The sequence below is a fragment of the Miscanthus floridulus genome, chromosome 7 (genome assembly GCF_019320115.1).
Source record: "Miscanthus floridulus cultivar M001 chromosome 7, ASM1932011v1, whole genome shotgun sequence".
In the NCBI taxonomy this organism is placed as follows: Eukaryota; Viridiplantae; Streptophyta; class Magnoliopsida; order Poales; family Poaceae; genus Miscanthus; species Miscanthus floridulus.
The window spans coordinates 3,479,752-3,506,629 of record NC_089586.1 but is presented as its reverse complement, the minus strand read 5'-3'; the positions used below and the strand labels follow the sequence as shown (position 1 = coordinate 3,506,629).

The 26,878-nt window shown below is 44.7% G+C and overlaps 1 protein-coding gene and 3 pseudogenes across 1 annotated transcript; 2 read left to right on the top strand and 2 right to left on the bottom strand.

Moving 5' to 3' along the window:
- Positions 1–2,011: 2,011 nt before the first annotated feature.
- LOC136466405 (protein PTST, chloroplastic-like) lies at positions 2,012–6,392 on the top strand. The gene is made up of 9 exons (XM_066464789.1): positions 2,012–2,316; positions 2,925–2,959; positions 3,145–3,469; positions 4,059–4,148; positions 4,977–5,045; positions 5,526–5,631; positions 5,717–5,805; positions 5,965–6,077; positions 6,157–6,392. Exons 2-9 carry the CDS (start codon positions 2,931–2,933, stop codon positions 6,257–6,259), a joined length of 924 nt encoding a protein of 307 aa, XP_066320886.1. The 5' UTR covers positions 2,012–2,316; positions 2,925–2,930; the 3' UTR covers positions 6,260–6,392.
- Positions 6,393–6,491: 99 nt separating this feature from the next.
- On the bottom strand, positions 6,492–9,971 carry LOC136466404 (protein NLP3-like; annotated as a pseudogene).
- Positions 9,972–15,608: 5,637 nt separating this feature from the next.
- Positions 15,609–19,542, top strand: LOC136462805 (protein STRUBBELIG-RECEPTOR FAMILY 1-like; annotated as a pseudogene).
- A 1,170-nt stretch (positions 19,543–20,712) lies between these two features.
- Positions 20,713–26,111, bottom strand: LOC136462796 (DEMETER-like protein 3; annotated as a pseudogene).
- Positions 26,112–26,878: the final 767 nt, after the last annotated feature.

Below are 26,878 nucleotides of genomic sequence, written 5' to 3'. Positions count from 1 at the left end.
AAGCCACAAATCCGGATCAGCAGCAAGGATTTATGGTTACACTGTTTACGGTCCCATCGTCACATCATACGAAGACCGGAAGTGGAAGGCAGTGAATTTGAGTCGAAGGGCTAAGGCCCCGTTGGCGTGTCCTTAAATCCGATTTGATCTGTTTTTTTTTTCATCTGAAACAGTATTTTTCTCTTACAAATTCTTTCAGATTCCTCTAAAATTCCTCCAAGCGAACGGGGCCTAAACTCTCAAAAGGTATACGACATTGATATCGCCCGGACATCCAGATGCCCATGTCTACAATCCGCTTCCCATGCCATTTTACGCGCCCGTGCAGGGACTGCGTCGTCCGAAGGCACCCGTCCGAGAGCTGCCTTTAGTTGCCGCTGACCACTGCTACAGGGCGCGGTCTGCCCGCCCCAACTAATCGTCGTGGAGTCGAGAAACACCGCCGGAAAATATGATCTACATTGACCAAATGGAGATTCGCTGCACTCGCTCGATCTACTTTTTGAAACATTCAGATGCAATACTTGCAATATAAAAAAAGACAGATGAAACAGTTGAAAACATGCTTCTGAAACACTTATAAAAACACCTGAAAAACAATTGCAAACATACACACCATCCAGATAAAGCAATTGCAATATATGTGTGAAACATATACAATATCTAGATAAACACACTTGCAACGTACGTCCGAAAGCACAGATGAAACATTGGTAACAGACCTTTGCAACATACTATACAATATCTCGATCTACTTTTACAACATCCATCTAAAACACTTGCAACGTACCTCTAAAACATATGAAATACTTGAAAACTTATAATTGCGACATGCGCTTTCAGCAAAAACCTGTCAGACGAGTGGGTGGAGCACGGCACAGCGGAATCCAGCTATGTAGTCGCGATGGAGAAGGAGGATGGCAGTGGGCAGGCGATTGCGCTGCCCCCGACGATAGGGCATGTGTGGTGCCCTCGGCGAGCGACGCCCGCGGTGGAGGCGACCGCAGCATACGGGTGGATGCGGCCTTGCGTAGCAAGGCGGCAGCGACTGTGCGGTCGTGGGGGAGCACGCCACGGTGGTGCGGGTGCGGTGGTGTGGAAAGGAAGGCCGACGGGAGGCGCGACGGAGCCCAGTTGCGGCGATGCATGATTTTTTTATAAAACTGCGATGACGTGAGGGGAGCGGATAGGATAGCCTTATGGACGCTGGGGTCCACCAACTGGGGCGTCCGCCGGTCACTCGCTTGATCCTCGCTCCCGGTTGTGGCGTCCTCCATCTGTGCCGCTCGGTCCTCTTCTCGCCCGTCGCGTACCCCACCCGCCCTCGCTCCTCGCTTCGGTCGTGCGCCATGCCACCCGCTCCCTCTCGTAGCGCGCGTCCCCCACCAACCGAGCCAAGGCCGGTGCTGCTAGTACTGGTGGTAGTGATGCTTGTGCGCTGCCGCTCACCACTGGATCCCACCCGACGACCGGAATCGACCGACCCAACCCCCCTCTCCTATGTTGCAAATGTATGTTTTAAGTGTTTCATATGTTTTAGAGGTATGTTGTAATTGTTATATATGGATGTTGCAAAAGTAGATCGGGATATTGCATATTTTATAAGTTTTTGAAGGTATGCTATAAGCGTTTGTTCAAAATATTTTATCCAGCAAGTGTTTTATCTGGGTGTTGCAAGTGTTTTATATAGATGTTGCATATGTTTCACATACATGTTATAAGTATTTTATTTAGATGTTGTATTTATTTCGCACATATGTTATAACAGTATATTTTAAATATTTTATCTATATCAAACGTACCTTTACATATCAAGTGTTTTACGGGGGCACACTGAGTTATGAGCGCACGGCCCAGATGGGGGGCAATGGATGGGAGCGCAGCGAGCTGGGGGCCGGCGCCAGAGTGCCACCCACGCGGAGGGAGAGAGGAGTGGGTCCCGAGGAAGAAGCAGGGCACAGCGTCGGACAGGGTGCGCGTGCGAGTTATGAACGAGGTGAGGGGGGGGGGATGCGAGGACAGTGAGATCCAACTCACTGGCCACTGGCTGTGTGCTTCGCCTGATCCCCTCGTCGCACGAGTCCGCAAGAGGCGAAAGCCACGGGCAGAAAACCGTGGCCGCGAACAGAGACGACCGCGCCGACAGCCACGAGCTCTTCCTCGTCCCCCTGCCCCCACCCCAGCCCCTCGGCGCGGCCTCTTCCTCCGCCCCTAGCCAGACGCTCCTCCGCTCCTGTCCGCGTCCGGTGCTCAGTCAGGGCTCCCGCTCCAGCCCGCCGCCCCCTTGCGTCGCGCATTCGCGGGAGGTGGTTTCAGGTACGGCCTCGTTCCAATCCCCTCCCAAGCTACTGTTCTAGCTCTAGCTGCCTGATTGATGTTGTATTGGATTGCTCTCCAGTCGATGCATGATTGATGTGGTTAAGGCAGCCAACCTGTAATGCCCCTAAAATAATAAAAGAAGGCAACTAACCTGTTACATTCAGTGGCTGTTTACACCCACAGAATTATTTAGGCTGATTACAGCACCTTCTACAACTGCTGCCAAATCCTAGTTTTTTTTTTAACTTTTTTAGGATACAATAATCCTGTTGCTATTATGTCGGTGGCAATATGCTTGTTTAGTCGTTGAGATTATGTATTCATGTCAAGCATGCATCATTAGCATTTCCAACCATCAGAATTGTGACTCTGGTGCAGTACATGAGGACCCCATGGATTATGCAAGTACAAGGAGGTAAGCTAGTGCCTGCTTGTTGGATGTGTGGTCAGATACTGTCTAAGCCCTATCAGCTCATATTTCAGATGAAGATGTAACCGAATGTTTTCAATAGTTGCTTGTCCCATACAGATTTGCCTAGAATTATATTCTATATTCAATTCATAAGAACTGAAGAAGTTACCTTTATTTCTTTTTTCTTTCTCAGGGCATTATGGAATGCTTAACAACAAGTTTTGCAAGGTAGGCTATTATGTTAGTCATGTTGTTTAAATGGTTCTTTACCTGATTTTGACTTTTTGGGGTTTCCTCTACCTGATCTTAGTATTTTCACACCTTGTTGGATAACATGTGCATTGAACCTGGTAATATAGTTCCATTTTCTTCCACCAGTAATTTTAACATGTCATTTTTTTTTTGTTCTCAAGAAATGTGGGAAAAGAGTACAGCTTCGTATGTTCAAGTAAGTTGGTGTCTGAAAACCAATGGATTCCCAAAAGGATTTGCTGCTATGTCTCTAGCTCAACAAACTCCAGTCGATGCCGCAAGTTCACTAATATGGCATACCCCATGAGCCCAATTATTCGAAAAAGGTCACGCTGGAGATCCTTTGCTGCAAGCTTAAACTTAGAAGATGGCCCTGCACCCTCTGACTCAACGTCATCTTCATCAGAGCAGACTACTGATGCTGATGGAACTACCAATGGTGTTGTATCTGAAAATCTGCTTTCTCGAAAGCTGAGCTCTGATGAGGTATCTGTTGAACTCAGCACTATATTATTTAGCCTATGCAGTACCTCTTCAGATGACTATCCTATACTTGATGTTTTTTCTACTTCTAAGATACAAGTATACTTTCTTCTTTTTTTGCTTTTATTTCTGTATTGTCCGGATGGACGTCTTCTATTCATTTTCTATTTGTGGAATTGGTTAATTGGAGGCTTTATATGCAGCGTTTAACATAAGAGAAAGATACATCTCTATAATGCCTATGGCCATGTGCCTCTGTTTCCTGTTGATACATTTAACTTAAAAGTCGTTAAGATTGCTAAACTACTAATAAAAAAATCAAGTCATTAGACCTGGGTCAGGTACCTGTTCAGTTAATGAGGAACCATCTAGATTAAGCTAATCTCTTTACAATCTTATGAACTAATGCAGTCCTTTCTAAATTACTGAGAAGGTAAGAAAAAAAAAAAGTTTGCTTGCAGCACTGATTTGTTTGTTGATTGGATTTGAGATTTGTAGCTTCGGTTGAATAAAGAACAATTCATTTTTTTTTACTTAGAAAGTCATGGATCCTAATTTTCCTGCATCCCTTATTCTTTCTGTAATTTTGCAGTTAAAGGCTCTTTTGGCTGATTCGGAACGAAGTAAGCTTTTGAGAAGACTTAGCGAAGCAAATCAATATAACCGGTTCCTCAAGAGACAGGTTATTTTTTGTGCTCTTTCAAATAACACATCATCACATATTTGTCCATAGTGAACTATTTTCTACTTCTCCCAAATACTAAGCTACCTGAAGGAATAATCAACGGCGGCTCAACTTCTTAATCTATTGAAAAAAGCATCTAGACATTTAATAAAAGGAAAATCAACTGTTCTGTCCAGTCATTGTGTTTGCAGTCATGAGGTGGTCAGCGACATACAGTGAATTTGCTTTTATCAGAAACCAAAGCATGTAGAACTCACCAGCAACTTTTAAGTTCAGTTTAATTCACTTTTTTAGCAAAATCAAAGGATGTCTGCTTAGCAAAAATAGATTGAGAAAAGCATAACTTAACAAAATAGGGCTGTGGCAAAGCTAGGGAGAACACTGTCCAGGACTCTGAGTCCTGGACTTGAAATGCAACTCACAGCAGTTGCTCACAAAATATAGTGGTGAACAGGAAGGCCTGGCTGTAGCTGTTGGTGACAAAAGTGAGAAATAACTGAGACAAGTAACTTTAGAACGCCTTTTCTTTTTGATTGATGTACATGTCTACACGATTCTGGAAGCAGCTTGTTGCAAGAGCAAGGGTTTATCTTGGAAAATTCTGCAGCTCATTTTATGCTACCTATACCTCAAACAATTGTCAGTTTTGCCAGATGAAAAAAAAACATTATAATTGAAAGTACATTAGCTGCGACACAATTGTTTGGTAAACTGAGGCTTATCATACATTTGAGATGTTTTTTCTGTATCGGAACTCGGAAGGATATAGAGTAGATGCTATATGTCAGAATTTGCACAATGCTAACTTAATTTTATGTTCTCCAGTTGCAAATAAAGGATGATGCAGTTGTAAAGTTCAAAGGTGAACTTGCTGTTTTGGAACTAGAACTGCAGGTTAGCTCGTACAGCATTTTCTTGTTTTAAACTTTTGGTGACTACACTTTGTGTTTAACTCTGTGTGCATCAAGATATATATTTGTACATATAATTTTTTGGGCCCTGTTTTGTGTCCTACATATGTTTGAATGTTAGCAAAACTGCCATGTCCCTGCTCATCCAAGAGAAAACCTACTTTTTTGGGCTGGTCAGTCAGCTTCCTTCATTTCTTTAGATTCCATATGATAGTTTGTGGGATAGAAGTATTTCTCATAAGGATATCAAACTTGAATAATATTTGCTGGTTGCCACTGGGGAGAGGATAATATTGTAATCTCCTGTGTTTGTCATCTTTAGAACTGGGTCTAAAGCTATAGTTCCTTTCCTAGTTTTTTTCAAATCTTGTTTGGTGATTATATTTTGGATCAGTATTGATGGTTTTTTTACTCAAGCAAGTGTTTATGTTTTGTACATGTACTCTTTTGTTGATGTCAACAGGCTCTGGTTGGCCTAGCTGAAGAGATTGCTAATTTTGATGTTCCGTTAGGGTCTAGGAGGATGAACGGAAAATATATTCAATCTCATCTTCTCTCCAGATTAGAAGGTAAGTGGCAGCAATGAGCATGCAATGCTTCAGGTTGAATCAATATTTTGAAAGATTCAGTGAAATTATGTTTGCTCTCCTGCAGCTGTTCATGATAAGATTATGGAACAGATAAAGGATGTTGAATCTTTAAAGACCCAAGAAATTTCTGTCTACTGGGTTGGCATGGCTGAGGTAAACATTTGTTGACTCGTTATATGAGGAACAAAAGTTCTTTTTGCAGCAATATATAAATTATTTTCAGCTTCACATTACATTGTCATGTGTCTGCTATTGTCCCCATGGCCGCTTTCTTTAGTTCTTACATCTATGTTGATTATGTTTCCACATCAGAATGTGCAAATTATGGGTTCATTCGACGGATGGTCCCAGGGTGAGGCAATGTCCATGGAGTATTCGGGAGACTACGGAAGATTCTCTGCGACTCTGAAGCTAAGACCTGGAAGGTTAGTTTTATCAGTTTGTTCCATGCTGATCAGCTTGTTTTTCTTCACGTAAATAAACTCGCTGTGTGCCCCCTGGAAGGTATGAGATCAAGTTTTTGGTTGATGGGGAATGGAGATTGTCGCCTGAATATCCCACTGCTGGAGATGGAATGACGCAGAACAATATTCTTATTGTGGAGTAACAGAACTTTCTCATCTAGCATTACAATGTGGAAGTGTACCTTCATGCTTTCTTCCATCTGTAATATTATGCTACCATGTGGTTGCCTGACAGAAATCAGTGTTTGTTGAAATGCAAAGCTCCAGTTTGCATCAGTGTGTTCTTTATCGTGACATATGCTCCCTTCGTATTTATTTAAATATATGACGAATAAATTAGCCTATCCTGAACGTCATATATTTAAAAAATGAAGAAAAAAACTAGTGCTAGATCACAGTGATTTGTTCTTTTATATGCCCTAGACTACACCTGTACTGTCTGAGACAACCAAAAGTGTGAGATGCTCCTATTTTAGTATTTATTACTTGAAACTTTTGGACATGGATGTAGAGACAGACACGTGCCAGTAGTGAAAGCTTCCTACAGATGCGTGGACCAAACATTGGTTGAGCCCTGCAGCTCTATTTCCTGTGACTAATCTGAGCTGCCACAGGAGCTCCCATGGACCTCAGCTACCTCCTGCACCATCAGCCTGACCACCGGCTGAGCCGTCCCGGAGCCAGACGATGTTGACGCGCCTGACAACGCCGGGACGACATCGAGGCACTCCTGGAAGTCGGCGTCGCAGGACAAGAGCACCCACTCGTTGTCATCGTCCAGGTACTTGACGTCGAACTCGCCAGCCTCCAGCCCCAGCCGCTTGGCCACCTCCCCCTTCACCGTCGCGACGCCTGCGGAGCTCGGCACCCTGAACCTGATGATGTCCCCTCTATAGCTCGCTTTGACAGTCACCACGCTGGCGTCTCCACCGGGCAAAGGCTTGCGCCATGTGGCCTCCTTCAGAGGAGGCGGCGGCGCTTGACATGAGCCTTGGGAGGACTCCACTCTCAGAGCACTTGATAGGCATGATAAGGCAGGAGCACGGCGAGCAGCAGCAGCCACAGCTGGAGCTTGCTGAGACGCAGCAGCCACAGCAGGAGCAGAAGCGGCCATGGTCTGTGATGAGCCTTGCACCGACTCAAAGACGCGCTTGATCTTGTCTAGGGAGCGGTTCGCCTTGGCGAGCTTGCGGAATGGCCACCTGGCGATGCCGTGCTGTCTGCAGATGCGCTTCATCGTTGTTGGACAAACTGCACAAGAAGACAGGCATGTTATAGTTATCTGACTCATGATCCAGCATTCAGTCATGAACATGGCTTTATGTCAAAATGTTCAGGAGCAATTCGCATTTTCGGATAAATATAGATGGACAAGGAATTCATAGCTACTCTTGACATGACCTTTTTCACTTACCCCCAAGACTCTTGGCTGCATCTTTCAGGCTTCCAGAGAAGTAGTGCTGCAGTTCTTCCAAACTGACAGTTTTTTCACCTTTCCTTTTCGTCGTCTTCTTACCAACTTGTGATCTTGGATCCTCGCCACCATGGTGTTCGTCATGGTGCATCTTGAGTGCTTCAGTGTCTGCAGTACCCATAACTGCCACCAGATGTAGACCCTCCTCATCTGAATCCCGCTCATCTCCTTCATGATAGTTCAGCTCAAGCTCGGGGGCATCAGCCATGGTCACACGATCAGGCCGAAGCACGCACTCGCCATCTGCAAAGATCTCAAAAGCCAAATCCTGCAACCCGCTTATCACGATCAGCCTTCAGATCGCCACTGCCATAGCGCTCCATGATGGTGGCCGCGACGGCGTCCGCTGCCGCCTTCTGCGCCGCGCCGTCCCTGCAGTCCGGCGGGAGGAAGAACTCCAGCACGCACTCATCCCAGCCGCCGCCGCCGTCCATGTCCATGGACGCGTCGTCGACGCCGCGGCGCAGCTGCGCGCACACGGCGAGGCAGCCGGCCAGGCCGCAGAACCGCGCGTGGTGCGCGAGCGGGTACGCGTCCATGGAGTACTTGGTGACGTCGGCGCAGAAGCGGGGCCGGCGCGCCGCGGCCACCTCCTCGACGAGCCCGCCCCGGCCGGACCGCAGATGGTGCTCGACGCAGGCCTCGTGGAAGCCGAGGATGGTTGGGTCTGCGCCGGCGAGGTAGAACGGCGTGCCGGCCGCCGTCAGGGAGGCGTGCTTCGTGCCCGTGCTGCAGCGCCTGCACCTGGCCCAGGCCTGCGCTAGTGGCAGCTTGTGAGCCTCCCCCACTTTGTTCAAGATGTCTGCGACCTCGGACATGGCCACCTGAGACGCCGCCTCATCGTCGTTGCAGACCTGGCTCATGAGAAATTAAACGCATTGGATAGGATGTAAATGAACATGATTGGCCGTGATCGTGGCATCGAATGTTTCAATTTTGCTTAAATTACATGTGATGGCATTCGAATTCACACCTCGGGCGTGGGGCGGCGGCAGATCTCGGAGCCTCTCAACGCCACTGCCTGCATTGCATTGCCATGGACAGTGAACACGAGTTGGAAAGCAGGTGGTATGATCAGAAGCTTCAAATGCCGAATGGATGAAATTGTGCCATTTCGATCGCTTTATTTGGTGGTTGAACGAACTTTTCATGAAATAGTGTATGTGTTGTTGCATCTGCAGCAAGACTGGGCGATCAATGGGCAGATGAAGAGTTGGAGCAGAGGAGGTACCTGGAGCGCCTTGGAGAGGCTGTCGACCTCGGCGGCGAAGTGGAGCCTGGGCGAGGTGGTGACGAGCTCGAGCACGGCGAGGCAGGACCCCGTGGCGGGGTCAAGGATGGGCAGTGCGAGCGCGGCCTGGATATCGTAGATGAGCGCGTAGCTGATGCGCGCGTACTCGCCGGTGCCATAGTACTGCACGTTGGGCGTCCACTCGGGCTCCCCGGCGTCGAACACCCGCCCCGGCAGGCCCCGCTCCCCGGGCACGGCGGCGCCGCCGACGGGGAAGGCGTGCGTGAGCGACACCGTCCGGTACTGGAACAGGCGGTGGCACCGCGGCGGCGGCAGCACGAACGGCTGGCCCCGGGTGGCCAGCACCCGCCGGTCCCCGTCCCGCGCCGGGGCCCACACCTGCACCAGCGCACCGCCTCCGCCGCCTTGCCCCGCCGCCGCGTCCTTGTAGATCCTCAGAGCCCGCGCGATCCGCTCCTTCACCGCGCCACCGACGGCGGCCTCCTTGTTGTCCTGCGGCGGGCCGGCGCTCGCGCTCCCACCTGCACCTGCACGCACGGATCCACCCACCGAAACAGCCGTGTGAGCAGCAGGCGATCCGGACGGAACAGCGGCCAGCGCTAGTCAGTCGCTGGAGCTATAGAGCACCGCTCCTCACATGGGCTGTCGCTGCTCCCCCGGGCGTCGACGTCGAAGCGCTGGAGCACCCCGTCCATGTCGGTCTCCATCTCCATCGCCATGTCCAGCTTAGCTGGCTAGCTCCGCATGCAACGACAACGATCCACGACGCGGCAAGCAAGCACAGGAGCAATGTCGAGCCGCAGCTTCCCAAATCTCACCACTCCTCTTCAACCAACTACTACTCCGCGGCGGCAGGTCAGCGGTCGGCGGCCGCTTGTTTATTGGCAAGTGGCGCCAGGTGGCGGACAGCGATTGGTGGGCCGCGCTGGGATCCATGGAATATTTTGGCTGCGTGGGGGGGTGTGCCGCTGGAGGGATTGGGTTTGGATCGGACTTGGGTTTAACTAATCCGTGGGCGATTAAAGAAGTTTATCTTCATGAGCTGTGTACTTCTAATTTGTACCTTCGATTAATCAAGCCTTAGAGGAAAGCTAGTACTAAATGAATAAGCAGTGCTCCTGCCAATCTTATATATATAAACAAAGAAAGTTAGCTCTAGAGTATGAGTATCATAACTCTTATGTTCTTTTTTGTTATATTGTAAAACTAATTACACAGTTTAGACGAAATTCACGAGACGAATCTTTTAAGCCTAATTAGACTATGATTGGACACTAATTACCAAATAACAACGAAAATGCTACAGTAGCATTTCGCCAAAAAATTTGCCAACCAAACAGGCCCTAAATATGGACCAAGATAGAACCTAGAGTTTTTGTTATTGGAAAGGAGCACCAAGAATAGTTGCCCTTGCCTATCTCTGTTTTAAACTACTCCCTCTGATATAGTATTTTATAAGGCGTTTTTTATATGGTACGGTCTCCTAAACTACACTTTTAACCATTCATTTGTGTTACATTATACTCCTCCTATCATACCTCTTATGTTCTTTTTTGTTATATTGTAAATATGGACCAAGATAGAACCTAGAGTTTTTGTTATTGGAAAGGAGCACCAAGAATAGTTGCCCTTGCCTATCTCCGTTTTAAACTACTCCCTCTGATATAGTATTTTATAAGGCGTTTTAGAGTATGGTACGGTCTCCTAAACTACACTTTTAACCATTCATTTGTGTTACATTATACTCCTCCGTCCGGCTGAGTGGAGCAGATTGTCTACATTCACAATGGATTGGATGCACCTGGACACACGAACGTCCACACTTAAGGAATCTTCCTTGCACCGGTGAAAAGCTAAAACGTCAGTCAAAGCAGGACATAGGGAGTATTGTTTATGATTATAAACTTACAATTATTGAATAGTACATCTGATAATAAATCTAATAGCATTAATTTTGTATTACAATAGTTAAAATTGTTAGCTAAATTATCAGTCAATGCTTATAAAGTTTGACTAAACACGAAATGCCTTGTAGGGAGTAGAAGGCATGATTTTGACTTGCGTGGTCCTCAAAATCACACTTTCACCGCTAATTTTTCTTATACTCTTACATTATGATATTTCTCACAGAAAAAAGGCAAGTTTTATAAACTTTGATCAACAGGTATTCAAATTACATACAAGTTTAGGATATAAAACTTGCACCAATGGATTTTGTATTCCAAGCGCTTCTGAAATGATATTTGATTCTGTAGCAATAACAAAATATTATAAAAAAGTTATTAGAATATACTGTGTACAACTTTTTAGTTTTTACTGATCAAAATACGGTTATCATTTCGGAGCGCATAGGGAGAATATTTCAAGTTAACAAAAGTTTGACCATTAGAAAGGGTTTTGAAATACAAATCCAAATAAAATCGTTTTTATACTACAAAATTTTCACATAGTTAGATTATTTATTGGTTAAAGACAATAAAGTTTACTTTTGAAATGTGTACAGATCTTATATTTCACGATACATGGGCAACTGATGTTCGACTGATCTTTTTCTTTCATCAAATTGAAAGCATCTCTCTTTTCTCGATTTGGAGGCAATTGAGACGGGGGGGCGTGTTTGAACGCCTAGGTCGTGTGATTAGCCCGCCAAGTTTGCCCAGGTTACTTACGTGATTATATTAGGCACCATGCGCCCAAGCCGTGTGATTAGCGTTTAACGACCAAGTTTGGCCTTGTTGGAATGGGTTAGGGTACGTGTCCACGTCAGACGACTGAATTCATGCTCAAAGAAACATGCATAGCAGGCGGTCAAGCACGTGATTCGGTTCCCTTTTGCAACCGCCTTTGCCGGTTCTCGCGTTGCCTCTCCAGAAGCAGAAGACAGCCAGGCTGTGTAACACGACCTCTAATCTAAAATTCTAATGCGCTTAACGAGTGATCTATTTATTTTTTACAGTGTATGTTTTTATATATGGCAACGTCCTGGAAACACCTTCTGACTCCGGCTATTATTAAAGGATATTTCGAGAAGATTAGGAGTGTGTTTGGGACCGCGTATTCTGCGGTGACCGCAAAAAGAATCCAACAATCGCTTCAAACGCCCTGCAGCCGTGATGATTGTTTCAATCGCACACAACAAATAAGTCGTGAAAACGAACTACATCCCGTGTTTCCTATACCACGATCCTCCCCCTCGCGGTACCCATACCTCCAATTATGAGGCAACTAGACCATAAAACATCTTCCCACCAAATTTTAGTTAGGCCCTGTTTAGATCCCACCTAAAAACTAAAATTTTTCAAGATTCTCTGTCACATCAAATCTTGTGGCACATGTATAGAGCATTAAATATAGATAAAAAGAATAACTAATTGCACAGTTTGTCTGTAATTGGCGAGACGAATCTTTTAAGCCTAAATAGTCCATAATTGGACAATTTTTCCAAATACAAACGAAAGTACTACCGTAGCCAAAAGCTAAAAATTTTCGTATCTAAACGGGGCCTTAGATGGAAGAGAGAGTGGTGAAACAGTACAGTGACTGTGGACCGTGTGGTATAGTTTATAAGTTACTGTGCTAAAAACAAATCGAAATAGTTTATATAAGGCTGTGTTCGGCTGAGCAAGTTTGACTGGTTGACCTTTTTTTTTCAGCCGGAGCAGTGTTTCCTTTCACAAAATTCCATGCATGAACAGTAAAAGCCTTTTTAGGCTGTTTTTTTAAGTATTGTGCTAGAGGTAAATTATTAAAGTAGTAAATTTAATACTTTTTACTGCTTTTCACTCATACTCCTTTGTCTGTGGGTCCTGTGCGCTTTGTCCTAGTGTCCAGCTGTACCTAGCCTGTTCGGCAGGCCGAAAATACTGTCTGACTGATGTTGGTGAAAAAACACATTCTGACAAACATAACAGTAATGTGGGCAAACCACACCGCGCTAAGAGCGAACACTCTCTAGACCCTCCCCTGTCCACATCCTTTAATCTCTGATGGTATCGTGTCAGAAGCTAAACGACTCTGATAAAGAGACCAAGGGAGTACGAGGAAGACGAGCTTGAGCCAGTGCGCTAGATCTGTTTTTGCTGGACAAATCCTGATGCATCTACCGGACTGCAACTACTCAGATGGTGAGATGTTTTTTTGTTGATTTCCTACAAGTAGGTATTCCCTCCGTCTTCTCAGAAAAAAAATGTAAATCTCGTTTCCAGACAAGTCAAGAAAAAAATCTTTAAATTTGACTAAGTTTGCAGAGGATGTTATCTGCATTTGAATCCCCAATTAGATTTATTCTCAAACTATTTTTCATAACTAGTCCAATATACTTATTACACATCATAAACAATAATATCTTATTTGTATTTTGTCAAAATTAAGAATCTGTGATTTCTGTGAAAGCGAGGGTTACACAAACATTTTTTGTAGGACGTTGGTAGCAGCGGACATCAGTGAAATCACTCTCTTGAATCCAAATGCACAGAACCTGGTTCGCTATGTGAAAGAGGAAAGGAAGATCTGGGCTGTTTGGATGCCCGCCACGGATTTGCCACGCTTAAAGTTAAAGTTAGGCTCGCCACGGTGCCTTAGGCGGGTGTTTGATTTGTAACCGAAGTAAGGCTCTCCACACTCCAGCCACGGTACTCGCCACAGTTTTCTACGTCGAATGTGCGGCGAGCTTTTCCTCCGCCTCCGCCTCGCCACAAACTCTGCCACAGCGCCACCCCTCCTCCTGCTATGCGGCACCCTGCCATCACCGCTCGTCCCTTCACCACAAGCCCGTCCGCGGCGACCACCGGCTGCACGGGGCCCGGCACACCATGGCACCGCGCCCAGCTATGCTATGCTCGGAGTTGAAGATGACTGCGGGGCACGGCTGCTGCTTGGTCCTGGCGTGCCCGCTGCTCGTCCGTATCCCTTTGGACACGCGCCCTAGCGCCGCCACGCTACCGCGCCCAGCCATGGTCGGCAGAGTTGAAGACGACGGGCCTGGTGGTGGCCGAGCACGGGACCGACGAGCGTGGTGGTCGTCGGAGGAGGTCGGACTCATGATTTGAGTTGAGCGGAGGCCAGTCCATGGCGGAGGGCCATGGCTCGACTGCTGCATGCCTGTATAGCGCGAGGTGTGCGAAGGGCAGTGGGCAGGGAAGCAAAGGGAAGCTTTGAGAAGGAAGGGGATAGAGATGAGAGAGGCGTGCGCTCAGCTGTGGACGGGAGGCTCAGTGCCTTGGTGGGTGGGGATTGATTGTGTGGATGGGAGCCTTGGTGGGTGTCATTTTTTTATTTTCTCCATCGATGGTTCCTAAGTGAGATTTCTTTTCTGTACTTTTTCTACGCTAATCCAAATATTCATTCCAACAAAATATTTGTTTATTTTATGGGATGATTTGTTTTCTATAATTTCTTGAGAGCTAAGCACATGCTTAACACTATGATTAATTACCTACACCATTGTCAATATATTTGTGATACTTATCCTCGCGAATGGAATTGGGGCATTTTAAAGGCCGCAATCAGGTACCACAACTTTTTGTCTAACATTTATAGCAATAAACCAAACAACAACCATACTATTTTTGTCACATCTATGTTATTAACCAAATACTACTAATTTGCCATAGAATATGGCTAGGACTTGTACCTAACTTTAGACGTGACAAAGTGTGGCCGGCAACCAAACAAGCCCGAAATCACTCCCTGGAATCTAGATACGCTGAACCTGGTCGATATGCGAGGTGGCTGAATAACTGGGCCCCGAGCGAAACGTGTGGCTTTTTTTTTTCTAGCCCAGCCCGCCGAACTGAATAGTTACAACTAAATGGGCTAGGTTTGGCATGAAGCCCATACAGAATCCTCCTTTTGTAAGATCTGGGTTTATGCCAGTGTTTTAGTTTTGTGCTGCTTTACAAATGTGCAAAACTGATCCTAACAAAAAATAAATGTGCAAAATTATATAGAATACTAAAAACAATAGCTTGCATCTATGTGTTGTGGACTGTTTACTGTTAGTAGGCTGCAATAATAAGGCCCACTTTAGTTCCCCAAAAATTTTGCAAAATTTTTCACATTCCCCGTCACATCGAACCTTTAGATGCATGCATGAAGTATTAAATATAAATAAAAAATAAAACTAATTACACAGTTTAGACGAAATCCACGAGACGAATCTTTTAAGCCTAATTAGACTATGATTGGACACTATTTGCCAAATAACAACGAAAATGCTACAGTGTCCATTTTGCCAAAAATTTTGGAACTAAACTGGCCCTAAGGCCAAAAGAATGTAGTTTTTTTTAACAAAAATAAAAGGAAAATAAACAAAAAAAAAAGCTAGGCCAAGTGTGATGTGTGAGGAGACATAAGGTCCCAAGCTCATACGCAAACGCAACCGCGCATATCTGATTTCGTCTCCAAAGGTTCACTTCACTTGCAATTGCAACACCGAGCAGTCAACCTGGTAGGTCACCAGCCGGAACTCCACCGCTTTGATCTCGGATTGTGTCACACTTCATCGCCCTGCTCAATTATCCGCTGATCATGACCATTAGACCACATTATTTCATGGTTTACTCCATGCTGCTGGAGGAAGGAAAATCTTGCTAGCTAGGTAGAGTGAAGTGTGGTCGACCAGTGACGACATTGATGCTTATTTTATTTGCTCCACAAGCTTACAACTCCTGGGCAGCCAGCTCATACCTCCCTCCATCTCGGCAACCAAAGGAAGAAGACGAGATGCTCACATATATCCGCTAGCTGCTGGGCTACGTGAACGTGATCGGCCGCCATTGCTGTTGCAGTGTGTTGCGTCTTCTCTGAACCCATACACCCAACGCGAAGCGGAACACGCTTGCTCGGAGTAGCCGCCGCCGTGTTCGCATGGCTCGCCTCCTGCTCGCACGCGTTCCCCTTCCCCATCCCCTTGCTCGAACCCTACACGAGCCAGAAGGACGGTGAGGGCAGCCTCCATGCTCGATCGCCGCCTCCATCTCTGCTGACCCGACCTTTCTCTGCTCTGCCCAGTATATATATCTTGCATTTTGCAGACTGCATTGCAGAGGCTAATTTAAGTTCTGTCATTTTTTTTGGTTTGGTAATGCATGCAGTTGATGCCATCAACGACCTGTACGCGGCACTGGGCTCGCCGGACCTCGACGGCTGGACGGGGTCGGGAGGAGACCCCTGCAGGGAGGCATGGCAGGGGGTGCAGTGCGACGGCGCCAACGTGACCGCAATGTAAGGCTGCACGCCTGCAGCTCTGTTCATCTCCATTGGCACTGCCGCTCTGCTCTTCAGCAGACGAGATTCCGCGCATGCAGTTCAGTAGTTCACTGATGTGTCATCTGTCATGTGTGTCGACCTGGCTGACAGAGACCTCCCAGATGCAGGCCTGGGAGGGAAGCTGAGCCAGACACTTGGAGATTTCACTGCCATCACAAAACTGTGAGCATTCAAAATTCAAGGAGCGTGCTAGTTCATCTTTTCTTTTCTTCGATCATCTTGTGACTCGATCGCCACCGGCACAGGGACCTGAGCAACAACCAAATCGGCGGCGCGCTGCCACAGAGCTTACCACCGGCGCTGGCACGGCTGTGAGAGAGAACCAACTCTGAATTTATCCTTCAGTGTCAGAAGCACACCCTGTGTGTAGCTCAATCTCAATGATGTTTGCTCCTTGATCCTGCTTTGCGGAGATCTTTCTTCAAATAGTCTCAGTGGAGAACTTCCGGATTCGATGGCAAAGCTAAGCTCACTGTCAACACTGTAAGTGCCACCCTTATACAGAGCTTTTCATTTTTGGATGGTTTTCTTGTGCCTAAAGTGATTTTTTTTTACTGAATTTGTCGTGTATGTGCACATTGCAGGCATGTGCAGAACAATCAGCTAACTGGGACACTCGACGTGCTTCAAGATCTTCCCCTGACAGATCTGTAATTTCTTTGTCAAACTCACACTGAAACGACCTTTCTACTTCCTTGCTGTCAAACAAATACTACTCTCTGACACTGTTAAGCTATCTTAACAATTCTTACTGCATTTTTTTCTCACCTAATCTTCACTCTCACCGATTTTTTTGAACATTTGCAGGAACGTGGAGAACAATCAGTTCTCCGGACCAATCCCAGACAAGCTGCTCTCAGTCTCCAAATTCCTGTAAGACTGACGACTTGACGAGCCATCATTCACTTTACCTCTTCTCTTCTCAAGCACACAACTACACTATACTAGTAGTTCGTTGCCTGTCTGACTAAACGTTGCTGCTTGATTCTTTGTAGACGAAGTGGCAACCATTTCACCGAACCACCGACCCCCGAGTCCTCCCCAACTCCGGCGACTCCGCCGCCGCCTCCGGTTCCTCCAAGCCATGTGCCACCACCACCAGCTGCACCAGAAGAGCCTCCAGTCCTCTCTGGCTCACACCCACCTATATATGTAATTCCAGCTCCGCCACAGGACGCCCCTCCGAGCAGACACAAGGACAGAGTGTCACCGGCGAAGGCCGCCGGGTTCAGCATCCTCGCCGCCGGTTCGCTGAGAGTCGCCGTCGTTGCGATCCTGTTCACGGCGTCGAAACGGAGCAGGGAGAGGTCCCTTCGTGTAGGGTACCTGAGAGGAGCTGAGATGAGCACGCCGAGCTCGGTGAGGGAGCCTCCTAGACTACGTGCAGTTGCCATTGCCAAACCGGAGAAAGACAGAGACCCTCATTCAGGTACACGGAAGAGTACAGCTGTCATTTCACTAACATTTGTGCATTCTGACTTCTGAGTAATTTTAATAAAAGTCCAGTAGGGGGCGCACCCCTCCTGTTTCACTCAAAAAAACATTTGTGCATTCTGAGTTCATGTTTTTTGCTTTTTGGTTGATTTGTTATCACTGAAGCTGCTAAGGAGAAGATCGAACGGACTCCGAGAGATTATGTCAAGGCAGCAGGATCATCTTTCAAGAGCAGCAGCAACGGGAGCATCGTGTCAGATAAGAAGAATGTTCCGCGCAGTTCAGAAGGCCCGCCAGTGCACCTGCAACTCCCTTTCATGCTCTTCACCGTTGCATCGCTGCAGCAATACACCAACGGTTTCAGCGACCAGGATCTGATGAGGGAGACCTACTTCGGCAAGGTCTATCCAGCAGATCGACCAACGGGAAGCAAGGTAGAGTAACCTTGCAAGAACGCCGACTCTGACGCGTACATACAGCCAGTTTCTTCAGGGCTGGCATTCTCGCCTCAACCATGCATCCCTCTGTGTTCTTCTCTAGCTTTCAGTGCTGAAGCTCGACGGCGACGCGGCGAGAACGCCGGTGGCTGAGTTCCTGAAGATCGTCCATGGCGTCGCCGGGCTCCGGCACCCCAACGTGGAGGAACTCGTGGGCTGCTGCGTGGAGCACGGCCAAAGGCTGCTCGTCTACAAGCACTTCAGCGACCGCACTCTGGATGACATGCTGCGTTTCGAGCACGGGGCGTCTGAAGCTGGCGACACCCTTCGCTGGGATGCTCGGATTGCTGTGGCCCTCGAAGCCGCGAAAGCACTGGAGTACGCCACCATGGACACACTCTGCTGCTTGCGTTGTTGAATTTGAATCCAAGCTAGTGTAGCTGTTACTGAATGCGTGAATGAATCCAAGCTAGTGTTTTTGCTGATGAGCCTGTGTCTGTGCCTGGTGTGCTTTGCAAGGTATCTTCATGAGGGCGCCGGGAAGCAGGTGGTGCACCGGCATTTCAGGCCTGAGCACGTCCTGATCTACGGCGAGCTCAGAGTGTCGGTCTCCGGATGCGGCCTTGCTCCGTTCGTGCCTCAGGTAATAATACTCTGATCCGAAGAACATTTCGGAACTTCCGAGCTCCTTGAATCCAATCGTGTGTGCAAGTGTGTACTGTTTGTCTGCTCGGCTTCGATTCAGCTGTCGGATTACTGCGGCGTGACGCTGAGCTACGAGCCGCCGGAAGCGGCAGGACGGCGGCGGCGGCGCGGCGTGGACGCCCAAGGGCGACGTCTACAGCTTCGGCGTCGTGATGCTGCAGCTCGTCACCGGGCGCAAACCGTACGACAGCTCGCGGGCGAGGGGCGAGAGGCACCTGGTGCCGTGGGCGAGCGCGCGGCTGTACGACCTCGCCGCGCTGGGGAAGATGGCCTCGCCGCGCCTCGCCGCGCCGCCGCCGCTGGTCAGGTCGCTGTCGCGCTTCGCCGACATCATCAACCGTTGCATACAGGTGAGTCGTCGTCCCGCACCTCAACGACGCGCGCGGCCGTTGGCCGATCGATCGATCGATAAGCTTGATTCCTCTGATTGGCGTGGCGTTGGCAGCAAGAGGCAGAGTTCCGGCCTGCCATGTCGCAGGTGGCGCAGGACCTGCGGCGCGCGGGCACGGGGACGGGGTGCTCATGCTTGGCTCGCCGATGGACTTGCTCTGTCACCTCACGCATGGAACGGAGCTGCACTGTGTGATGTGCTCAGAACAGATCGTGCCGTACGCATCAAAGTCCAGCGGTTAACTGACGCGATGCGACTATACGTGCTACCATGTAAATTTGATTGAATTGTTCTTTTTCTTTCTTGTACAAAAAGAACGATGAAATTATATAGAACATGTAAATTTGATTGTATTGTTCTTTTTCTTTCGTGTACAAAAGAATGATGTAACTATATAGAACAGGTACAGCAGCCAAAATTGATCGTCCTGAGTTTGCCGAGCAAGCGTTGTACCACAGGATCATTTCTATACTTAATTTTAGGGGCCTAGTGCCAAAACTTCACATCACATGTTTTTAGGTTTCTCTTTGAAAACATTGTTTTTTTTGTATTGGAGCCTCACAATCATTGCATTTTAGTCTACTTTCCTAATAAAACTAATTGTTGGGGATGTGTCATAATGTTGGGGACCCCACCGTCTTATTCTGGGCCAAATTACGTAGAGTAGGGCTCACATAGTAATATTTAGTGGCTGTTTGTAGCTTTTAGTGGGATTTTTGTAAATACAAACTCTCCCAAGGGTCCATTTATAGCTCCTAGTGGTGTTTTTATAATTAGAAGCCTCACCGAGAGACATAAAAAGAACATCTTCTCCCACCTCCCCTATAAAAGGAGGAGAGGGGGAGGGGGAGAGGAAGAAGAGAAGGCTTATCACTAAGCACTTTACTTTCTCTTGTTCACTCTTTTGCTATTCGTCCTTGTAATTGATGAGTCAATTAATCTCAAATTTAGCCAATATATATATGATACAACCTAATTGAAAATATAAATGTTACGTTACTTTTCACAAAAACTAGTTAAACTTAAAAATATGTATATTATTTTTCTGAAATCCAGTATAAGTGTAGACACTCACATACCTGAGTAGACACTTATCCTTGTGGATGCACACACATACACAAACTATCCCTATGAGCATCTCCAAAAGACCGAATGCTAGACCGACGAATACCGAGATTGACGAAATCACTATAGACGTCTCACTCGATACGAGTACCCATATCAAGTCGAGGTGGATACCCTAATAAACTAGGCTAAACTCAGTTAGCTAAAAAACAGTGACTTAACAGTTAACACATGCCTTTTTTTGTTAAATTCTGGGAATAAAAAGACTTACTTTGCACTAGAGGTTCTGAAGAATATTCATTAGACATGTTATGCATACTAATTATTAGAATAACATGACTAATAAAAAGAAATCAATAAAACTATCACACAATTTTAATTGCCAAACCTTAAAGACACGTTCAATTAGTCCTCTTACTCAAGAAGACAGAAGAGAATAGGGAGAAATTTAACTTTATATGGAATTTGTTACTCCTAGACCCGATTCCAACTCCTTAATGTGCACAATTTTCCCTCTAATCATGCATCCATCCATAGCTCTGCAATTGCTCCTTCATCACTAGTGACATCTAACTGAGTTGGGCTCTATCTTTGTCATTGCCTTCCACTGGATTCAGGCTTGAATCGTGCCTTTTCTTCCCAATTTTTGTTGTACTCTATCAGTGATATTGGTATGCAGTGCACGGATAATATTGTTGCACGCCTAGAACTGCGCTCAAATTCTCTACAACATATGTACCCTACACAAATATGAAGATAAATGATTGTGAAGAAAAACAAAATGACATCTCTCCATCTAAAAAGTCATAATCTTATCTTATGAGAAACACCAAATGAACATAAGTGCCTGTGACTCTGTGAGTTCATATATGGTTAATGAACCCTAAGAGAATGGGTAGAAAAAGATGCTAACTAATAGCATTTATTGTTAACATTTTTAAAATTTTTATCTTTATAACTAAATTAATAGTGAGGAGTTCCATACTGCATTATGTATTTACACTCCATTGAAGCTTCTCTGTTTCTATAGGAGCAATAACTTTGTATCATCTTTTTAATTATTTTGTTCACATAGAAGAAATAGAACATAACCATATATACCTAAATGATATAAATGTTGAATTCCTTCTTGTGTTTGAACTGAGTAAATGATGCAATGCAATTAGTGCTTTTATTGAACAACTGTTCATCACATTTTTTTTAAAGTGATAATATACCTCTGGCGATATTAGTTAATGATATGCCAAATTACACCCTACACCTTATGAAGTTCCAAAAAATATCCCTTTTTATTTGTATAGGTGAACGGGTAGATGAATGATCCGCAAAAACCTAGAAAAGTGAATGCTATATTGTTGGGGATTTGACTTCGTCATAAACCGTAGCCCCTGAACTTTGGAGTTGGATTTACAATTTCTGTAACATAGTTTGTCTATAGAAAAGGAAAGAGCGAAGATGGTATTTTGACTTCGCCTGGAAGGATTTGTCTTCGCTACGAATAAGATGAAGATTGGAACAAGTCGGGAGCGAAGACAAGAATTTGACTTCGCCAGGCAAGCAAAGTCAAGAGAAAACAAGACAAGAATTGGCTAAGTCTGAAGACAAAGTCTTCAGAAAGATTGACAATGAAGTCGAAGAATGAAGACTAGGATAGTAAAAAAGACCACTTCGCCCTTGTAGTTTAAAGGAGGTGTATAGATTTGAGATGGGGGTAGAATGGTCATTGTATATAGATTGTGAATGCTAGGACCTCTATAAATACCCCCTCTGACATGTACAGTACGATCAAGAAATGAATACAACCTAAACTTGTGTTCAACTTTGATGCTTGTGTGATTGTTTTACCCAACATATATTCAGTTAGTCAACATCAAACAATTTAGTTTTGTGTATGTAAGAATATATATATAGAGTAGTGACTTTATGAGAAGAACAAGGATGGAAAATAGTGTACCTCATTTATTTGAAAGTATGTACGCCATTCAATGGGAATATTTCTCTGTTTGCGGTCCGACAAGGTATCTGTTATGAAATAAAGTAGTTTCGAATTATTCATGGATCTTAAATTGGAGTTTTCCAAGAGAAAGCTTGCATTGTTCTTGTAATATTTTCAAAAGCGTATAGTTATAATAAGTGGTAAATGAGATTAAAGCACACCAACTCACTAGAATTGTAACATCCACACTATGGTCATCGTAATCATGAATTATAAAGAGGTAAGGGTTGCGATCACCATGAACCCTTGGTTCAAACTAGTAATACAAGCAATTCATCATTATGAGTTTTTTACTTCCATAAAGAGTAATGCATAGTTCAAAACAACTTATAAAAAATGGAAGAATGATGCTAACAACTACTAACCTTGTCCAAGATTTCATGCCTATATGGGATTATGTACCTATACAATGCAAAAGTGGCGTATCAGAAAATAGATATGCATACTTTGAGGTATTTTATAACATATTTTTTATTGTCTTAATTAAAGGAGAAATCTTGCCATACGCAAAGGTACCCTGTTCGTAGACAGTATCTTCTTTGAATTAGGATTGGGTTGTCATGTGGATGGATCAAAACCATATATGTTCCATGTGATAGCCCTTTGCATTTTCAATAGATTTTATTCCCCGAAGATCCAATTCTACATCATAATATGGAACAATATCTTCTATATCAATAATATTGTGATACTCTTGTTCATACTGCTCCTCACTTGATGATTCTGGGTATTCATGTGGTGGAGTTGGTGGTATCTCAATAATAGGATCGGTGCTATGCCTTTCTGTACTTTTTCCCATTTCAATTTGGCACTGATACATGTGTCCACGACTTGGTTTGACCATTGCAGCATCATGTATTCTTTCAACCATGTCTATTTGCCCTCCTTCGTCCTGCTGACTATACTTCAGAAGGGCATCGTGCTTGGCTCTATTATGAAACACCACATTGCATTATTTTCTTTATTAGAACAAAGTGTACTTAATAATGAATATTTATGAAAAGACAAATTAAAATGTTGTACCTTTATGAATAAGTAGCAAGAACAGAAAACTTTACATTTAGTTTCACTAGTTGAAACCTTTATATGTTTAGCTTCTCAAGAAAAAGAAAAATCATAAATGCAACAATATATTACCAGTGATGTATTATATAGACTGTGGATATTGAAACTAACATTTCAAAGAGACTTTTGTAGTATTTGCAATCTTCAGTAAATGGGTAGGCGCCACAATTCGGTCGATTTTTGGCGCATATTAACTATCATAGCAAATAAACCACATCATCAGTACTGAGAAAACAAAAAAAAATCCATTTACATACCTTTCCAGAAAAAACAAATCAATTTGCATACCTTTCCAAATGTTATTTGTTGACAATGCAATTCATACCTATATTTGTCATCATATATTAGATTATATATATTATAGTATTTCATGGATAGAATTCTAGGAAAGCAACTAAATTAACAGTTCAAACTAGAGAACTTACCGTTTGTGTGAAGGGATATTGCTGAATAAGGGCTAAAGATACTCCTTAATTTTAGCCATGACAGGTTCTCTTTAAAAGAACAAAAGATGGTGATGAGGAATATTGAAGTTCGAGCATGTAATTGTGCACGGCAAAAACTAAAAGATGATCTTACTTTCCACCATATGGAACTCTATAGAATCACCTAAAGGTTGAAGTGGGACCCATCCTAGCCTTGTCACTATGCGAGCTACATTTACATCAACCTAAAATAATAAGAAGAATTTGTTATAATTTTGTTAGTTCCAAATGCACTCTCCTATGACAATAAGTATTTCAAATTGGAAGTGGTAGCTTGCAGGAAATCCTCTGTCCCTCAGCGATAGGAGACGGATGCAGTCAACACTTTTATATCCAATCCCTATTATACTTTGTAGGTACTTCTTAAATGAATGGACAAAAAAATACGAATACTTATTCATTATTATGTGCCTAACTTTTTTTATTTGCAAAAATATAAACCTACACTATCAATTCACTAAAATGAATATTTTAGTGTCGCTACTCTTTAAAGTCCCTTAAAGAGACACATTTTGTGTAATCTTACAAGCACTAATGCTAGTATATAAATGTATTTGTCTTACTTTGCTAAAGTCCCTTAAAGAGTCACATATTTTTTGTAAGCTTACAAAGCACTAATACGAGTATATAAATATATGTATCTTACTTTGCCTTTGCACGGGGGATGTATCTAAGCCACTCGAGGTCAATGCTTCCTTGATCTCTCTTGATCTGAATGAGTAAAAACTGTAGAAAGTATACAATATCAGATAATATACTTTTTGTTCATTTAATCGACTAGAGAATTAGTTTCAACCTCATTACAACAAAGAAAGTGAAATATAAAGAAGGAGTACTACTTTGTACAAAGTTTATGCTTTCATAAGGACAATGCAACAAAGTTGTGAAATTAATGAAAAAGAATCAAGAAATTGACATTTTAACTAATAAATGTTATGCTCGTAAAACAAAATCAAATATAAAAATCTCTAGTCTAGATTGAAATGTCTGGATGTGCCTTAATATAGTTTGTTCTGTAAAATTATTATCTAGTTAGAAATCTTGGTATACATGTTAGAAATACTAGCTGGCATTCAAAACAAAAGGTGCTAGATAAAAATTAGGTGTCATAAAAAGAGAAGAAGACATGCATTGAAATTTTATATGGTACAGTTTGTGACTATGTACTAGTATTCTGAATGCCATCTGGCAGTGAGTTCCACGGTCCTTGATGCATTCTTCAATTTCACCAAACGATGCGTGCAGTAGAGCGTCCCAATCAATTGTTTCATCTGTTTCCTCCTTCCGATACCCATTTTTGTAGGCTTCCTCAAGCAGGAAAGATTTAATATCCTGTAAAATTTTCGTAACCGTCGAATCTTCGAACCTTTCCTTCAACACCTCCTTTATATGCTCTCTGCCCCTGTCCCAATTTGATATTTCTCCTGATGCAATGAGCTGGTTTATGTGCTTATTATCACGTCGTTCAAACACTCCTGAATCACATCCATCTGTTATCAACGTTACATTTGTACTTTGGCCGGCATTGCTTCCATTCTTCGCAAAGGAGAATTTCGCAACAATGTTCATGAAAACATTGCTGAAAAATCCAGAATGGTAGTTAATTAGGACTGTCCAAGCAATTAATTTGAAAACTAATTAATTGTATAAAAAAATGATCCAATAGATCTGAGTTTAGCCTACCTTGATGTAACGTTAGTTACATTTTGTGTTAGGAACATGCCGACCACGAAAGTAAGTACGGATCCTTTCCAATTCAAAAACTCCCTTTTACCTGTGTTTGTACACAAAAATATATATCTCAGGATCGATTTCCTTGTGTTAATTAACTCAAACTCTATACATGAAAATATATGTTAGGGCTTCCTTCATGTTAAAAACTCAAAAACACAAATAATACATGTTATGAACACAGAAATTAATGATACATGAATGTTACCGATGATTGCGCGCAGGCCCATGAACTTATACCAAGACCTGCAAACAATGGCACTCCTCTTCCAGCTCAGGGTCCTCCGGGACGCCGTCCAGGTCGTCGCCCAATCACGTCTCGTCCGATCGCACCTGCTCGTTGTACGCCGCCTCTATCGTGTGGGGTGATGCGCACGGACTCGGACTCCCAGTGCGGCACGTACATCAGCTCCGTTCCTGCGGACTCGTTGCGAACGACGAGCACCATGGCGAAGGGGTCATCGTCATCGGCAACGATGGCGTCTTCATCTTCATCAGTAGCGGCAGCGGCCCGCTGCTTGCTCTTGTAAGGCTTCAGGACAAGTTTGGCCACCTGTCTTGTTAGCATCGCCTTCTTCTTCTTGCCATTGGTGGTGCCCTGCCCATTTGCCATCGAGGTGGTGGAGGTGTCGACGACGGCGAATGGTAGCATCAGGGTGTTTTGCTTGGCGAGGGACCTCAGGTTCTCCATCAGCTGTGCTCGGTTATAGGAACGCAGATTGATCTTCGATGATGCTAACGTGCGGGGTGGCTTCTTGATGTTATCGCCCAAGCACTGCTATATTCGCATATTTTATAGTCACGTCGTAACCCATATCGCAGTCCAATTTCGGCCTCGGCAGTAAGCTGTCGACAGTGATGGTCATAGCTTTCACCGTCGGCATCTGGGACCGACTGCGGTGTACACTAACACCGTCGATTGGCTGATCCATCCGTGATTAGGTCCTTACTTCAGTCGTATTGGAGCACGACCCGACTATGGAGGTACACTAACACCGTCGCATTGGCAAATGATCTGACTGTGTCGAGGCTATCAAAACCATCGTGTGGGCACATCAACCGTCTGTGTAGTGGTCACCAGCACCGTCGCCTTATACTTCGATCCGACTGTCAGCGGTGCGGGTTTACTGTTGGTTTGACGGCTGAGACGCCTGTGTAGAGGTTAACACCACCATCGCTTCAGCGTATGATCCGTCAGTACAAAGGTCATGGTCACCGTCACCTTGTACCACGATCCGCCTTTGATGATCGTTTAGTCGATGCCGGGTTATTAACTATTCGGCGGTGATACACTTTTATCCCTGCCGCATAATATGTATAGCGACGGTGTTGGACGTTTGCACCACCAACGACGATGGTGATAACAAAACAATAAACGGCCCTTAATAGCATAGTGAACACAAATCATTCAGTTATAATCATTGTATCCAAAGACCACATTCTTACAATAACAATGGA

Excerpts from the sequence above, each read along its gene's own strand:
- LOC136466405 (XM_066464789.1), top strand. The coding sequence starts at position 2,931 with ATGGAATGCTTAACAACAAGTTTTGCAAG. Across the intron at positions 5,632-5,716 it reads TCTTCTCTCCAGATTAGAAG|CTGTTCATGATAAGATTATG; the intron begins GTAAGTGGCAGC and ends GCTCTCCTGCAG. Across the intron at positions 5,806-5,964 it reads ACTGGGTTGGCATGGCTGAG|AATGTGCAAATTATGGGTTC; the intron begins GTAAACATTTGT and ends TTTCCACATCAG.